Source organism: Scyliorhinus canicula, chromosome 19, assembly GCF_902713615.1.
Source record: "Scyliorhinus canicula chromosome 19, sScyCan1.1, whole genome shotgun sequence".
Lineage (NCBI taxonomy): Eukaryota > Metazoa > Chordata > Chondrichthyes > Carcharhiniformes > Scyliorhinidae > Scyliorhinus > Scyliorhinus canicula.
The window spans coordinates 3,964,464-3,982,958 of NC_052164.1; the positions used below are offsets into that span (position 1 = coordinate 3,964,464).

Genomic DNA, 18,495 nt, shown 5'->3' on the forward strand with positions numbered 1-18,495 from the left:
GTGCTCTTCTCCCCTTCCCCTCCAATGGCACAAGGGATTTGAGTCAATTCTCCAATCGGTGAGATACCGAGCCATTTAAACCAGTGCCCAATCTCTAGCCCGATGCGGAGTCAGCTGATGTCAGGCAGGCAGTGTTATAAGCACTACAAAGTATCTCATTCCCCGGTCTACAGGAGAGGGCGAGGGAAATCAGTTACGGTGTCTACTCTTGATATCCATCCAGTGATAGTCAGAGACATTTTGTCTTCCTCCTTTGTGTCAGTCTGACCCTCAAGATGGTTTTGCCATTTAATCAGATCATAGCTAATTTGTCTCTTAATGCCAGGCTACCTGCCTTGGTTCTGTTACGATAATGGAGGAAAAACCTCAAATTATAAATGGATATATTGAACTCGAGATGTGTTATTAAAATGGACAAACATGCCAAAGATGGCGGAGGATGTAAATTCTGAGAATGCAAATTCTGCCATTGTCTGAATTGCTCCAATATGGTGATACTGAGAGAGAGAGACAACGGTCTGTCACACCCTGTCTCAGAGACATTTGAAATTAAGAAGCAGTGCAAATGTGAATTGCCATCTCCTGTGGAGCTAATGGAAGCAGCAGGAATTAGTGTTTAAAATTAAGGGGCAATTTAGTGTGGCCAATCCACCTACCCTGCACATCTTTGGGTTGAGACCCACACAGACACGGGGATAATGTGCAAACTCCACAGTGACCCAGACAAATACAAGCCTTGCTCCCTCGGATTATTGAAGCAAAGTCAAGACAGCAAAGCCACAGCTAAAAAGGAAGCAGGACAACCTCTCAGCAAAACTGCAGGATGCTAGAATGTCAAAAACAACTACTCAACTGCTGGAGGTCAGTGCTACTGGAATCACAATTGCAAATGCCACAGTATTTCACCATCTAATCCTCACGGACGGTCAAAAACAGATTCATATATCTATTTTTTTTCTTATTTTTGGATTCACTTAGTTCTAATCTGTATTTTAGTACATTCCTCACATTTAGTAACTAGTAAATTCATTCTTCCTTAAAAACTTAAGAATGCTTTGAGGGGTACAATCTTTAATACTGATGCCAACAAAAGTCTATTAATGCTAGATTTAAAATTTCCAATTATCCCCCAACTTAACATGGCAGTGGTAAAGAAGGATAGACACACTTACTGTCATTTTTATGCGTCTTGCTGAAAATATTCTTTTCAAAATTCCTCTGTTCTTTGGTGGAAGGATAGGCATTGTCATAATACTGTGGAGCGAAAGAATAAAAGCAAAGAGAGAGAGAGAGAGAGACAGAGAGAGAATCATTCCAATGGATGTTACTAAGGAAACAACAGCTTTATCAAACTTCCACATTTTAGGAGTTACCTTGGCATGCAGACGCTCCCCATCATTGTCCAGGATGATGATTGCTTTGACAGTGTAGAGAGAAGGCTCCTGAAACCACAAGGGAAAGACAAAGAACAGACATTTTCACCCAGGTCCATGACAGGTGCTTCACTGTTTTTAAAATGGGTTCGAGCTCCCCGTTCCTGACACGGTTCGAGTTGCTGTCATTGCCCATTGTAACATTCCCAGGGAGTAGGTCAAATTGCCCGGGTGAATCTACCTGCCGCTCTATTTATGTCCCATGCTAATCTCTGTCCCAGGACCCAGCAAGGGACCTGGAAACTGGCCGAGGAGAATGTGTGTGCAAGACAAGCAGTACTCCTCCGTCTAACCGTGTCTGTGTCACTCTTGTTTCTCTGTGGCACTGTCAGAGTCAGCAGATATGGGCTTCAGGTTCACTCAGAGGTGTCCCTAGAACCCCGGGCTGACACTCCAGTGTGCTACTGAGGGAGTGCTGCACTGTCAGAGCTGCTGTCTTTCAGATCAGACGTTAAACTGAGGCCCCATTTGCCCTCTCAGGTGAATGGAAAAAAATGATGATGGTGTTGGGGGGCACAGGTTCAGTGCAACACCCCCAATCCCACAAGGGCAGATAACATAAAAATTAAAAACTTACCTGCCTGGGCTTCCCTTGGCACCCAATCCCCCTGCTGGCAGGTGTGGCCTGGTGATGCAATATGAACCTGTTACCGTTACCCCACCTACCCATACTCAAGTTCCAAACAAAAGTTGTCAAGCAGGACATGGAGCTCATCAAGTTGTCCCACTTGTCTGTTCAAAGGGGGAAGGTTAATATTGGAAACCTGTGGGATGGCAGCAGGGTGGGGAAAGTGACAAGATGCTCCTCATTTTAACTGCTTCCGCCCCCCGCCCCCACCCCTAACCACCACCACCACTTCCCACCAGGAGGTCAGCATTAAAGTCACAATCAATCACAGCGTAGAAACAATTCTGCACACATTTCGGTTTTGCAGTAGCTTCTTAGAATAGCTCCCTAAAATGGCACAAATTCTGTGATATAAATGGGATGTAATTATACAGTAAGGGAGAGGTTCCCAGTGGTGGTGTCCTTCAGGAACTGTTAAACCATGAAAAGCAAACATGTTTAATAGCCGCTCCACAGACAGAGGAGAAAAGGAGAGGGGATAATGCACCAAAAGAATCAAACACAACTTTCAAGGCCTGGTTGACAAATGAATCAGTTCAAAGCAACACTACTGAAAGAGTTAAAGGCAGGGGGAAATGGGGACAGGGCAGGATGCCAGAAGCACATGAGCTTCTGGCTGTGCCCACTTGGCAGGTTTATCCTGTTTCACTGAAGTATGGTGCACGCTTGCTATTACATCTCCTTACCGAACCTTTACTCAGGTGATCAGCAGACTCTGTGGTGATCCCACTTGTACACAGCAGTGGCCATCCCAAATCGGAGTAAAAGGTCATGGCTTCATGTTCACTCCAGAAGACATGAGCACAGCATCTGGGCAACATCCCCAGTATTGAGGGAGTGCTACACTGTCTGAGGTGCAATCTTTCAGGTTTGACATTGAAACCGAGGCTCTGTCCGCCTTCTCAGACAGGTGGACAGATTCTATGGCATTAACTGAAGTGGAGAAGGGAAGTTCCCCCCAGTGTTCTTGGTGGGAAGGTACTGATCACATCCAGAGTTCCCTGTCCTGTATCCCACACTTTAAAGTAAACAGTTAATAGTAAAGTGCTTTGGGATGTTTGGAAGTTGTGAAAAGCAAGTCTTTTCGGAATGTGGGAGCAATTCTTTGTTTTAAGAGGCTGGCTGAAAACTGACATAACATATGTTACACAGCTAACCAGAAGGCCAGGATGTAAAGATTAACAGGTCATTCTGACATTTATTTTTCCTGTTCCGATGTGGATAATCTACAGTTATATGAATCCTCACTCAAGGACAGTTTAGCAGAACACTCAAACAAGGCTTTTACAGTCACACATGGGAGACCCATGTTCAGGGATCACATGGATATTGCTCTCATTGTAAAACAAAGGACTTCATTTGACTTAACAAGGCAGTCGTCCCACTAAAAGGGTGTTAATCACTGAAGGAAATAAGCAATGTAATAAACCACACTAACTCTACCGTTCCTATACAGCAGGATCCATTCAACATTTACAAAACTATGACAAAGTCTGTACATGTCTGCGAGATGGGATTTCATAAAGTCAGAGAGTTTTACAGCACAGAAAGAGACCCTCTGGCCCATTGTGTCTGCACCGGCCTATGGAATAGGCTTTTTCCTATAGATTGCGTACGGACATGACCTTAGTATTGCACAGCACTAGGAACGTTAGGACACTACATCTCAGGGTTCTGCCTGTGTCATAAGGTGGCGATTACAGAATTAAAAAAATTAAAACTTACAGATACTCGAAATTTGAAGCACTGGAAATATAGAGTGTGTCACTCAGCATCTACATGTTAAAGGTGATCTGGTCAATGTCTCTCAAAGATTAATCTCTCTGGGCAAGAGAAACAAAGTGACTTGGAGCAAACCACTTTCTTTTCATCCAGAACCCAACACTCTGCCAATCACCTCTATCTGACAGGGTGCTAGTGTGGCAGGGTTGCCTCCAGCTGGCTGCTGAAGCAACGGTCTTGAAAACACAGATTTTAAACTCTCATCTTGTTTTCAAATCTCTCCCTATGTTAATAACCTCCTTTGCAAAAAAGAAAGAAAATCGCTTATTGTCACGAGTAGGCTTCAAATGAAGTTAATGTGAAAAGCCCCTAGTCGCCACATTCCGGCGCCTGTCCGGGGAGGCTGTTACAGGAATCGGACCGTGCTGCTGGCCTGCTTGGTCTGCTTTCAAAGCCAGCGATTTCACCCTGTGCTAAACAGCCCCGTAGACTTCAAAATTCCCTGTGCTCTTCCAATTCTGGCCTCTGATGCCTCCCCAGTTTTAATCCCTTCATCGTTGTGGCTAAACCTTCAGCTATCTAGGCACCAAGCACTGGAATCTCTTCCCTAAACCTCTTGGCTCATCTCCCCTTCTTTCAGATCCTCCTGTGACCCAAGCTTTGAGTCATCTGTCATAATCTCTCCCTTTGTGACTTACTATCAATTGTTTTGTCCAGTGTCACTGCTAGTGTGACATGGGGTGGTTTGCTAAAAAAAAGTTTAAAGGCACTATATAAAAATGCTAGTTATTAAAATGCATAGACTGCCAAAATGCCCATTTTATTTTTAAACGAGTTAATGTTTTCACTTCCTGTGCTTCATGATGTGGACCCTTTTATGTAGGAGGTTTATAAACATCAGACACTTCACAGCCAGAATGTCTGGGTCCTGAAAGTCTGATATGATGCTGTTTTGAATGACTGCGTCTCTCATTAACGATATTATCAACGTTACCTGCAACTCACACCGACCCACACTTCTAACACAGACTGCCCGGAAGCTACACGTGTCTGCTAACGCCACATCACAGATTGACTCAGATCAGAAATTCAAACGGATATCTCAACAAGAAAAAAAACATTCAGAATAAAATTTAAAAACTTCATTCAAACTTCTGAACACCCTCAGCTGTTATAGTAATAAACTTTGTAACCACGAATGTTCTGTATATATACACACACACACAAATCAGGTAGCAAACGTCACCAAGTTAACTTTTTCATTTATACACGTATAAAATAAAAGTAACAAACGTTTATCAACAACATTTTACTTTAAAAAGCTTTATATATAATAGTAAACATTCCCTTCTGTTTAACAGCTGGGAAGTTTGCAGTTTTTAGCCAGTTCGCTTGGTTTTAGTTTGTAGTTGGGGTCTTTCCAAAACAAAGTTCTGTCATGCACTGACTTTTCTCAGTTACAGAGCCTGAGTGTATGACAGAACCTTCGGCTTGGGAGACCTCTGCACGGCGGATCCTCAAGGGAAGACAGGAATAACCACATTTTTTTTTGATCGGAATGAAACTCTTTTTTTCCCCCAGACGTTTACTTTGCATTTCAACACGATATCGACATGAATGGGTTTCAGTAAAAAGTAGCCTGGTCTGAACTTGCACAACTTCCGAACTCATTCAACAAATCAAAAATCCGAACATTTGACACACGCTGTTGCAACTTTACACCTTCTTTATTTTGTTTCCGCCCCCATCCCCCAACAACACGTACGATCTGGGGATTGAGGAATTGGCAGCCCGTTTAGTTTCATTTTACTGAACTCGCTTTTAGTTCTATTTTACAAACAATTATGGTCGGAAGAAATCTCGTTAGGATGTGTTACAGAGTCGCGCACTGCCCGGAGTCTACTGTGCAAACTGGTATGTGAAAAATGTCAGCGAAATAAATGTTGGCCAATTCGGCGAGGAAAGAGGCTGCTCAGCGATGCTGATTTCACCTTGCTCACAATGCAATTTCACCACAGGCACCATCCACCGATACTGACATGACCTAAAGAGGGGAAGAAAAATGTTACACACCGTACCAGTGCTGAGGGATCCATGTTGTGGTAGTGCCGACGTGGACAAATCTTGCTTCCACTCCCAGCCTCTGTGACTGGCTCCCTCGCCATAGGAGGGTTTATTTAGGCTGCAACGGTGTATGACGGGATTCTGGATGACTCCCAGCTCTTGCAATTGCGTGTTCTCATGTGGTTGGACTCAAATTCCTCCCTCTTTTTTTCTCCATTCCAATTGTGTTTTGGGGGTTAGAATGCCATTCATTCTGATCATCCAACTCAATAGCTTAACCCCGCTTTCCCCCTTATCTCTTCACCCTAAGTGCTGTATCTAACTGCTTCTTGAAATCATACAATAATAATCTTTATTAGTGTCACAAGTATCACAGGGGCTGGTTTAGCACACTGGGCTAAAAAGCTGGCTTTTAAAGCAGACTAGTAGCACGGTTCAATTCCTGTACTAGCCTCCCTGAACAGGCGCCGGAATGTGGCGACTAGGGGCTTTTCACAGTAACTTCATTTGAAGCCTACTTGTGACAATAAGCGATTTTCATCTCATTTCAAGTAGTTTCTATTAACACTGCAGTGAAGTTACTGTGAAACGCCCCTAGTCACCACTTTCCGGCACCTGTTCGTGTACACAGAGGAAGAATTCAGAATGTCCAATTCACCTAACGGCGTGTCTTTCGGGGCTTGTGGGAGGAAACCGGAGCACCCGGAGGAAACCCACTCGGACATGGGGAGAACTTGCAGACTCCACACAGACAGTGACTCAAGCAGGAATCGAACTTGGGAACCTGGTGCGATGAAGCAACAGTGCTACCCTGCCGCCCATGTTTTGGACTCAACTACTTTCTGTGGTAACAAATTCCACAGGCTCTCCACTCTGGGTGAAGAAATTTCTCCTCATCTCTGTCCCAAATGGTCTACCCCGTAACCTGCACTTGGGCATCTCATCTATCTATCGATTGTGAATACAACATGCTCCATGTTTCATTCAGGTGTGGGATGGAGCTGAGGTGGAAAAATGGGAATAGAAAATAATGGATTGATAATCAAGCCTTTCCAAATGTCACTGTCAATAATTGCACCTCCTACTGAACCCCATCAACCAGGAGGATCAGTCCAGTCTAAGATGGGGCAGTAGTAGGGGCAGTAAAGCTAGCTTCCATGACTCCAAGCTAAAGAGATGCAATTCAGAAAGGGTTCCCACTCCAGTTGTCTCTACTGTAAATTTTGTGTGTCAATGTTGAGTGAGGAGAGGAGCAAACTGTCAGTGACTCCCCACCGCTCTTCTGACCTATGATGAATGGACCTTTGGTGAGAACATGAAGGTTTGCAAATGCTTCGAGAGAGTCGATGCTATTGGATAAGGAACAAAAAATTTGAAAGATTAAAAAAGACTTGCCCTAGCAAATCTGTCACTGGTATGTAACGGAAATGAATAACAATTTTTGCCTTTTGACCTTTGTTTAAATATAAAATTAGAGTGCCCAATTCATTTTTTCCAATTAAGGGGCAATTTAGCGTGGCCAATCCACCTAACCTGCACATCTTTGGGTCGTGGAGGTGAAACTCACGCAAACACGGGGAGAATGTGCAAACTCCACACGGACAGTGACCCAGAGCTGGGATTGAACCTGGGACCTCAGCGCCATGAGGCAGTAATGCTAACCACTGCGCCACCGTGCTACCCACCTTTTGACCTTTTAACTTTCTATTAACATTCATCAGTCCAAATGTTAATTCCAGAATAATGAGGCATGTTCTGGAAATAAAGATTGTCCATAGCTCAAAAAATAGTTCATTACATCTGGTCTTTGCACTCCTGAATTATACATGATGCACTTTATGTTCATCTATATATAGTTTTATTGAAATGTCGAGGAGAAGGACGTCAGCCATGTGACAATAATCAACAACTGAATGACAACAAATTTAGACATTAAAAACGAACGCACTGTGATAACCCCCGCGGAGATCCCGCGAGGTATAACCTGATAAATCTCCTGGTGAGTCTTGTGGAGTACAAGCTTCCCCCACTCAGGGGCAGAGACCCATCAGCAGGCGCTTTGATTCATTGCCATAAAAGCCGCCCCGTTAGAAGCCAAGCTGTCGAGAATCCCGACTGTGACTGTTACTTGGAAATACTTTCCTTTTGCAAATAAACTATTTTTTGGCACTCCTTTCCCGGACTACTCCATGACTACTAAATGTCCCTCCTTAAATTTAAACTTGTTGAAAATTTAACTCACATCAAGTCCCATTCATCCAACAACCCCATATTCGCTGGCCAGTTTTGAGCAATGCCTCTATTTTCAATATCTCATTCTAGTCTTCAAATTGTCTTCAAAGGTGACATGGGTTGTGGTGGGAGATTGGAGCTAGAAGCCAGAGAGGAGAGAGAGATCAGCTAGGAGTTATTTTAAGGGATTGGAGATTATTTACGTGGACCTCAGGAGAATAAGTTGATGGAGAGGAGTATCCCATGCAGCCATGGGGGAGAATGTTCAAACTCCACACAGACAGTGACCCGGGCCGGGATCGAACCCGGGTCCTCAGCGTCGTAGGCAGCAGTGCTAACCACTACGCCACCGTGCTGCCCTGGGGCCCCATCTTTTTACAATTTATATAAATGACTTGGAAGACGGGGCTGAAGGTATGGTCCCTAAATTTGCTGACAGGCTTCCAGTGGCGCGATGTAAAGGGTGGGCGAGTACGAGGTGGCTCTCGCTGGATTGTTTTGCCCTCTTTTCTGGTGCCACAAACAGTTTACTTTTCAAAAACCCTTATAATTTAGTGGAATAATACTTCAACTTTCCTGAGATATCCAGGGGAGACAAAACTAAGAAGGATTCTGAAACCTTGCAAGATTCTTCTGGAAGTAAGATGGCGGAGGTGAGTTCTCTTTCTGACCACTTCACTAACGGCTGAGGATCTCGTTAGCATTTTTGCGAGTGAACTAGAGAAACACAGTTTGGCGGTAGATCTGAAAAGGTCGATTAAAGAGGCTTTGGCCCCTATTCATTTAGTCTTGGAAAGCACGACTAAGACCATCAAGGTTCATGGAGCAACAATTAAAGGCATCGAGGCGGCAATAACAGGCCACGGTGATCAGATCACCTCTCTCGAGGCCGATCTTACTTCGGTGGTCAAATGTAATAAGTCATTAAAGGCCAAACTGAGTAACTTGGAGAATAGATCCAGGAGGCAGAACATTCGCATTGTGGGGTTGCCGGAGGGGATTGAGGGCCACACCCCTACTGAATATTTTTTGGGCATGTTGTGCAAGATGGTGGGTGATGTGTGTTCATAGCCCTCCCCAGAATTAGACCAGGCCCATTGCCGTCTGCAACCAAACACAGTCATGGGGAGAATGTGCAAAGTCCACACGGACAGTGACCCGGGGCCAGGAACGGACCTGGGACTCGGTGCCGTGAGGCAGCAGTGTTAACCACTGCGCCACCGTGTCACCTGTACCCTTAGATCTTCGTTGGTTGATTGTTTGTTATATTGTTATTGTTATTATATTGTTATATTGTTATTTTTTTATTGTTATTATATAAAACTTCAATAAGTATACTTTAAAAAAAATTTGCTGACAGAAAGATAGGTAGGAAAGTACATCGTGAAGAGGACATAAGGAGGTGAAAAAGGGACATTAGATAGTTTAAGTGAGTAGGCAAAGATCTGGCAAGTGGAGCATAATGTGGGTAAATGTGAAATTGTCCGGGCAGCATGGTGGCGCAGTGGTTAGCACTGCTACCTCACCGGGCCAAGGAGCCGGGTTCGATCCCGGCCCCGGGTCACTGTCCGTGTGGAGTTTGCTCATTCTCCTCATCTCTGCGTGGGTCTCACCCCTACAATCCAAAGATGTGCAGGGTAGTTGGATTGGCCACTCTAAATTGCCCCTAATTGGGAAAAAAGAATTGGGCACTTTAAATTATTTTTTTAAAATGTGAAATTTTCCATTTTGGCGGGAAGAATAAAAAGGAAGCATATTATTTAAACGGTGAGAGATTGCAGAGCTGTGAGATGCAGAGGGATCTGGGTGTTTTAGTGCATGAATCACAAAAGGCTAGTGCACAGGTACAGCAAATAATTCGGAAAGCTAATAGAATGTTCTTGTTTATTGGAGGAAATTGATGACAGAAGTAGGGAGGTTATGCTTCAGTTATACAGGGCATAGGTGAGACCACATCTGGAGTATTGTGTACAGTATTGAAAATGAAAATCGCTTATTGTCACGAGTAGGCTTCAAATGAAGTTACTGTGAAAAGCCCCTAGTTGCCACATTCCGACGCCTTTTCGGCCTCCTTATTTAAGGAAAGATGTAAATGCGTTAGAAGCAGTTAAGAGAGGGTTTACTAGTTTAATACCAGAAATGGGTAAGTTGTTTTATGAGGAAAGATTGGACAGGCTAGCTTTGTATCCATTAGAGTTTAGAAGAGTAAGTGGTAATTTGATCAAAACCTTCTCGATCCTGAGGGGTAGTGACAGGGTGCATATGGACAGGATGTCCCCTCTTGTAGGAGAATCTAGAACTACGGGGTTACTGTTTAAAAATAAAGGTTTGCCCATTGAAGACAGAGGTGATGAGAATTCATTTCTCTCAAAGGGTTGTGAGTCTCTGGAATTCTCTCGCAAAAGGCAGTGGAAGCAGAATTTTGAATATTTTTAAGGCAAAGCTGGGTAGATTGTTGATTAACAAGAGGGTAAAAGGTTAACGGGGTGGGCAGGAATGTGGGGTTGAGGTTACAATCAGCCATGATCTTATTGAATGGGGGAAGCAAGGCTGAAGGGCCGAGTGGCCTACTCTTCCTCCTAATTCATATTTTTGCGTGTTCTGCTTTATGACACCCCAGGATGGGTGCAGCACTGATGCTGTCTGTGTTTATTTGATTTGTTAACATCCGATGATTGTTTGAAGCTCAAGTGACAGGCACAACCAATGTTTGAAGAGGTTCCCTGTTGCTGGCATACATTACACTCAGACTCTGTGCTGACAAAACTCTATGGGTTGCATCATCTTGTTCTTTATTTTTGTTATTCTTATCACTCAGGATCGAGAAGGTTTTGATCAAATCACCACTTACTCTTCTAAACTCTAGTGGATACAAAGCTAGCCTGTCCAATCTTTCCTCATAAAACAACTTACCCATTTCTGGTATTAAACTAGTAAACCCTCTCTTAACTGCTTCTAACGCATTTACATCTTTCCTTAAGTTATTCTTACGTAGATTTGACATAAAATGGGTTCAAAGATTTATAATACACACTGCAATATTTAGTGGAATTAGGCAAGGTGATTGCCTATTAGATGACCAATTTGTTCCTGCAATGTTCAGGCAGCACGGTAGCATAGTGGTTAGCACTGTTGCTTCACAGCTCCAGGGTCCCAGGTTCGATTCCTGTTTTGGGTCACTGTCTGTGTGGAGTCTGCACATTCTCCCCTTGTCTGCGTGGGTTTTCTCCCACAAGTTCTGAAAAACGTGCTGTTAGGTAATTTGGACATTCTGAATTCTCCCTCAGTGCACCCGAACAGGCTCCAGAATGTGGTGACTAGGGACTTTTCACAGTAACTTAATTGCAGTGTCAATGTAAATCTACTTGTGACAATAAAGATTATTATTATTATGAAAAATCTAAAGGAATTCCACTCATCTCCAGCTGGGTTTTTAATCTGTGGAATAAACCACAGCAGTTTCAAGAGCCCCTCACCATTTTTCTGCCTCTGATAAGCAAATGCTGTGGAGCTGTTTCCGATTAAATGCTCCTTAGCCACGAGGATGTTCCCCACCCTTCTCCACTGCCACCCGAAATCAGAACACTACTCGCTGGCTCTTTCGCTGCTCTCAGTGCTGACTACACTCCTTGTGCTTTCCAGCTCATAAGGTCACAGTCATGATGGAGTCACCCTGACCTGTAATCTCCCAGGGCTGGGTTTAACTCAAATTCAGCTCACGTGCCTTTAGAGGTTGTTTCAGCTGCCAGTGTGCGTGATGAGGTCTGCAACTTCACAAGGTGGGGCAGATATGGTGGTCTGATTCAAAAGTCAGAAAATCAGGAGGTAAGAGACTTTTGTGCAAGTGACCAATAGAAAACAGTCAGGTCAGTTACCATGCTCACAGCAACGTCTGGGAGTTGTCCGAAGAACACTTGACAGAAATAGACTAACACTGCTTTTTAAAACAAATGACAAAGGTTTGGTGGAAACCCATTAACTATTTGGAGCACAATGTTGCACAGTGTAATTTACAGGCTTAATATTCCTCACAAATTTACATTTGTACAACAGCTGATTCTGACATTATGACAATGATTACACTTCATTGAAAGTACCACTAAATACTTTGGGATAGACTGAGGTAATGAAAGGTGCTTCTGTTAGGATCCTGGACAAGAACCCAACTATTTTCAATTTGCAAAACTCTGAGGAAATTTGCTGCACCCCAGGAGTGATAACACTGACCAATCGGTATCTTTTATGTTGAAACAAACTTTAATTTAATCACAGAATTAACCACATTAGCAACAAAGAAATATCTTTACAGTTAACTTTATAGGGGCAGCACGGTAGCACAAGTGGATAGCACTGTGGCTTCACAGCGCCAGGGTCCCAGGTTCGATTCTCGGCTTGGGTCACTGCCTGTGCGGAGTCTGCATGTTCTCCCTGTGTCTGCGTGGGTTTCCTCCGGGTGCTCCGGTTTCCTCCCACAGTCCCAAGACGTGCAGGTTAGGTGGATTGGCCATGATAAATTTCCCTTAGTGACCAAAAAAAGTTTAGGAGGGATTATTGGGTTACGGGGATAGGGTGGAAGTAAGGGCTTAAGTGGGTCAATGCGGCCTCCTTCTGCACTGTATGTTCTACGTTAACAGTCACAACACTTCTTGAAATGAAAAATGAAATGAAATGAAAATCGCTTATTGTCACGAGTAGGCTTCAATTAAGTTACTGTGAAAAGCCCCTAGTCGCCACATTCCGGCGCCTGTCCGGGGAGGCTGGTACGGCTCTTAAGTGAAAGAGAAAACCTTAAGTTACTTCCTAAACCTGTCACTATATTCCAAAAGAGCAAACCAATATATTTCAAATACCACTCATGAATAAAGTTTAAAGTCTCTACTTTATTAGAACTGCAGCCGACAGGTTGGTACCGCGGCTTAGATGGTTAAAGTGCTTGTGTAGTAAAGGTGTGGGACGGGATTCTCCGACTCCCCGTCAGGTCGGAGAATCCCGGGGGTCAGCGTGAATCCTGCCCTGCCGCTGGCTGCCGTATTCTCCGCCGCCGGTTTTCAGGCGGGGATCCCACCACGCCAGTCGGAGGCCGTTGGCAGCGTCCCACCCCCCCCGGCAATTCACCGGGCCCGCTTTTGGCCAGTCCCGCCGATGTGGATTTGTCATGGTCCCCCACGGCGGGACCTGGCAGGTATGTTGGCGGGTGCGGTCCTCGGGGGGGGGGGGGGGGGGGGGGGGGGGGGATCCGACCCGGAGGGGGGGGGCCACGGTGGCCTGGCCCATGATTGGGACCCCCGATCTGCGGGCGAGCCTGTGCCGCGGGGGCACTCTATCCTTCCGTGCTGGCCCCTGCAGGGCTCCGCCATGGCCGGCGCAGAGAAGACACCCGCCTGTGCATGCGCCTGAATACGCCAGCTGGTCTGCACATGCGCGGAACCATGAGGGCGGTTCTCCGCATGCGCTAACTCGCACAGTCCCTTTGGCGCCGGCTGGAAGGGCGCCAATCCCTTCGCTGCTGGCCTAGCACCCGCAAGTGCGGAGAACTCCGCTACTTCCGGTCGGCCCGACGTCGGAGTGGTTCGTGCCGTTTTTGACGCCGGCGTTGGGCCATCGCGCCGATCGTGGAGAATCCCGCTTGTGGTCTCTGAGTTTGAACCTAAGCGCTGCCTGCATGCATTTAAAAGTCTAGTGTAGATGAATGTATTTGTGTGGCACAATGGTTAGCACTGCTGCCTCACAGCTCCAGGATCCCAGCTTCAATTCCGGCCTCGGGTGACTGTGCGGAGTCTGCACATTCTCCCCGTGTCTGCATGGGTTTCCTCCGGGTGCTCCGGTTTCCTCCCACAGTCCAAAGATGTGCAGGTTAGATGGATTGGCCATGCTAAGTTGCCCCTTGGTGTCCAAAAGGTTAGGTGAGGTTACTGGGTTACAGGGATAGGGTGGAGGTGTGGGCTTAAATAGCGTCCTCTTTCCAAGGGCTGGTGCTGACTAAATGGGCCGAATGGCCTCCTTCTGCACTGTTAATTGTATACCTGCTTGTCTGATTAGTAAGTTCGCTGATGACACCAAGGTTATGGAGAATTGTCAGAGGATACAGGAGGACATTGAAGGCTGGAGGCTTGGGCAGAGAAAAGGCAAATGGAGTTTAATCCAGACAAATGTGAGGTAATGCATTTTGGTAGGTCTAACATAGAGGGGAAATATCCTGTCAGTGGCAAAACTCTTTGGAATCTAGAAAGTCAGAGAGATCTGGGCGTGCAGGTCCACAGATCTATGAAAGTGGCAACACAAGTGGACAAGGTAGTCAAGAAAGCATACAGAATACTTGCCTTCATTGGATGGGGCATCGAGTATAAAAACTGGCAAGTCATCCTACAGTTGCATAGAACCTTGGTAACGCCACACTTGGAATATTGTGCTCAATCCTGGTCACCACACTACCAGGATAGGATGGGTATAGAGGGATACGGCACTAGGAAGGGCTGAGGGTTTTGGCCAAGGGTGGTATCATGACTGGTACAGGCTTGGAGGGCCGAAGGGCCAGTTTCTGTGCTGTATTGTTCTTTGTTCTTTGTACTTGCTTTCTCTTTGCAGAATCTTTGGAGAGAGAACCTTTCAGGACCAAACTGAAACACCTCTGTTCAGATAAGAGTTCTGGGACCAACCGTCTTTTCAAACAGACCTGGCTCCTCCTATTAACTACATCATCTGTACCTGAAGCATTGGGCTTCCCTTGATCTCTTCGTACAAGATGTTCCTTGACTTATTAAGCTAGGACCAAACACAATACCCCTCATAAATTATCTATCCCTAGGGATCCTTCAAAGCTAAACAATATCTAGCTAGCTAGCTATCAGTAAACAAGTAAATAGTTCTCAAAATCTATTAGCAGAATACTTCACTTGCAAATCAATGATTATCTCACTTGTACAACACTTTAATTGCAGCTTTTGCAGTCATACTGTCTGTATGCATCTTACCCCAGGTTTAAATAACATTCTTGCAAAAAATATAACAATTTATCACATTCATCACACATACTAACACCTTCAATTTTTTTCCCAAGTCACTCACCATCCTGACTTGGAAATATATCATCATTACCTCAATGTCACTGAGTCAGAACCCTGATACTCCCTCCCTAACTGCATTGTAGTTGTACCTACACCACATGAACTGCAACATTAGGGGCTGGTTAGCACACTGGGCTAAATCGCTGGCTTTTAAAGCAGACCAAGCAGGCCAGCAGCACGGTTCGATTCCCGTACCAGCCTCCCCGGACAGGCGACTAGGGGCTTTTCATAGTAACTTAATTGAAGCCTACTCGTGACAATAAGCGATTTTCATTTCATTTTTCATTTCAAGAAGCTCATCACAACCTTCTCAAGGACAATTAGGGATGGCCAATAAATGCTGGCCCAGCCAGCAATGCTCACATCCTGTGAAGGGATACGTTTTTAAAATACATAAATACGATCGCTTCCTTTCTGATGACATATTTTAATCAAGGCCTTGATCAGACCATTGTGGTGCATCACATTAAGTTCTGTGCACTGCACCTCGGGAACGATAATTGGCTTTTAAAAGATACAGTATAGATTCATGAGAATTTCATTTATTTATTTAGCATATACATAGTCAGGAGCCAATCAATAGCCGTGTCAGTGGCTAGATGGAGTTCTTTAAGTCAGCCTTCAAGTTTAATCAGCAGACTCTCCTCGACAACATGAGTCATTGTTTAGATTGATGTTGGGCGGCTGCACAGAGACCAAGGCCAGTCAAGAAGTGGCTTAAAAGGGCCCGCTGTCACCGTGGGAGACCAAAGCCAGGTAGAAGAGCCATGGTGGCGATGATAAGAAGTGGTTATGATGGACATTTTGACCTGCCAACCCTCTCCCATTGGTCCTCAGCTTTACTCCTCAGTGTGATGTGTTTAAACATATGGGGTGGCACGAGGGAAGGTTTACTGCTGGTCAATGAGGAGGTCAGTAAATAATGACAGGCTTGAGTTAGAGTAAATCTTTTCCAGTAGCTTTGTGATGAAACCTCAACTTAGTTTCCAGACTACAAAATGCAGGTCAGATTACCTAACACAGAGGGCAGCACGGTGATGCAGTGGTTAGCACTACTGCCTCACGGCGTCGAGGACCCAGGTTCAATCCTGGCCCTGGGTCACTGTCTGTGTGGAGTTTGCGCATTCTCCCCATGTCTGCATGGGTTTCACCCCCACAACCCCTAAAATATGCAGGATAGATGGATTGGCCATGCTAAATTGTCCTTTAATTGGGAAAAAATAATAATTGGATACTGTAAATTTGTAATAAAAAAAAAGATTACCTGATCCAGAGCACCGGCTAGATGTCTCAGAGAGGAAGATACAACAGGAGGAGGGGGAAAACCTCAAACCAGAGAGGCGGAAAGCAAGAGGTCCCAAAAGGAAATTCCAAGCAAGGGATAAAAGATAGAGGACTGAAATAGGTCCCTTTAAGTTAAGTTAAAAGAAAGGAGCAGAGTCATAGGGTACAAATTAAAGAAAGAACTGCAGGCTATGAGCAAAGTAGGCTCAAGAGAAGGCCTGAAGAATCCAAGATGGCAGCTGAAGGTTGGTGACTCCGTGCTGTTGGCTGCCGGGACAAGGGAAACTCTTTGGATGAGTGGTGTTCTGCTTGGCACAGCCGAAGATCCGAAGTTGTGCGTGAAGGGTAAAGTTTGAATGTACTCAGAGATCCGGGAAAAAGAATCTCAGAAGGCAATTTGAAACCTTGCAATATGGATCATTGCTGAGGACATCCGAGTGGGAGGATCTTTTGGAGAGAAATCCAAGGCGTGATCTTCAAGTGTGGAGATTGGAAAACTTGAGAAAAATGAAATTTCAGTGAGATTGGGTGGCTCATAATGTGACAAATGTCTTTTTCAGAAATCTGTGGAACCTGTTTGTCGTTGCATCTGGCATCTATTGTGTCGTGTGGGGTGTCCAACCACGGTTCATCTGTTACTTCCCATGAGCTGCAGAAATCTTACGGTAAACACTGGGTTATGGAGATAGGGTGGTGTTGTGGGCTTGGGTAGGGTGCTCTTTCCAAGAGCCGGTGCAGACTCGATGGGCCGAATGGCCTCCTTCTGCACTGTAAATTCTATGAACTATGAACTCTATGTATTGTGGGATTATGCGTGAACAAGGAGAGACATTCAGAAAAGGTTTGGTGCTCTTGCCAGGGCAGTGCTTAATATTAATGATAGGTAGCAAGGTTGGAAAGAGCTCTCCACTCATCAGCACTGATGTACATGATGTGAACAAAATTACTGTAACAAGTATCAACGTGGCTCAGGGTTCTATAAAATTCAAATAGAAACAGATTGTTGGCAGACCTCAATACTGTAGTCATCTTACTTATTTATATAATGATTTAGTCTGAACAAAACATGGAACACAAATCCAGATTTTACATATAAAGGATAATATTTTCAAACCCTGTTGAATCTGAATGGAATTCTGCAATAGCTTCTCTCTATTCAGTGTGCTGAACATTCAACTTGGTTAATCAGAATATATATTACACTTGGAGCAGGAACTTGAAACCAAGGAAGTGAATTGCACCAAGTCAGTCAAGGCTCACTCTCCAAGTCTGAAGATGGCAGATTCACTGATTTGAACATAAAGACTAGCCTCACACACAGGGGGCAATACTGCGGAAATGCATCCTGTCTGACGTGCCATTTTTCTGATGTAATGATAAACTAAGCCCCGTTGATGTACAAATTCCATGCCAGAATTTTGAAGAGGGACCCAGGTGTTCTCCCCAGACCTGATCAGTATTATCAATGAATCAACATTAACAATAACCCTTATTTATACAGCACCTGTAGCATAGTAAAGCATCCCAATGCTCTGCACGGGAACTTACCAAACAGAATGTGCCATAGAGCCACATAAGGAGAGATTAGGATAGATAGGCTTGGTCAAAGAGGGAGATTTAAGCTGCATCTTAAAGGAGGAACAAGAGGTGGAGAGGTTTTAGCAGGAAATTCCAGAGCTTCAGGCCTTGGCACCTGAAGGCACAGCCACCAACGGTGGAGCGATTAAAATCAGGGATGCTGAAGGAGCCAGAATTCAGGGAATGCAGAGATTTGAGAGGGTGAATAGCTGAAGGGGATCCCAGAGGTAGCCTGTGCATTGGAATAGTCAAATCTAGAAGTAACAAAGGCATGGATGAAGGTTTCAGAAGCAGGTGAACTGAGATAAGGGCATTGATTAATGATGGGGAAGCAACGCGACAATTTCAAGTCAGTGGAGGGGGGATCAAGGTGATGGTGAGATAGAACTGGGTATTATCAGCATACAAAACCGGCAAGATTGGATTGGATTTGTTTATTGTCACGTGTACCGAGGTACAGTGAAAAGTATTTTTCTGTTAGCAGCTCAAC

At 44.8% G+C, this 18,495-nt stretch overlaps 1 protein-coding gene across 8 annotated transcripts in view; it reads right to left on the reverse strand.

Moving 5' to 3' along the window:
- LOC119954314 (coatomer subunit zeta-1-like) overlaps positions 1-6,026 on the reverse strand; it is a 35,321-nt gene extending 29,295 nt beyond the window's left edge. For 3 of the 8 annotated variants that reach the window (XM_038779432.1, XM_038779434.1, XM_038779435.1), the window contains exons 1-3: positions 5,862-6,023; positions 1,374-1,442; positions 1,173-1,254 (exon numbers count right to left, since the gene is read on the reverse strand). In XM_038779432.1, the coding sequence (XP_038635360.1) occupies positions 1,173-1,254; positions 1,374-1,442; positions 5,862-5,948 (238 nt within the window). In that variant the 5' untranslated portion in view covers positions 5,949-6,023. Of the gene's footprint in view, positions 1-1,172; positions 1,255-1,373; positions 1,443-5,856 lie in introns of all 8 variants that reach the window. The other 5 variants (XM_038779439.1, XM_038779438.1, XM_038779436.1 and 2 more) reach the window with 4 other exon arrangements.
- Positions 6,027-18,495: the final 12,469 nt, after the last annotated feature.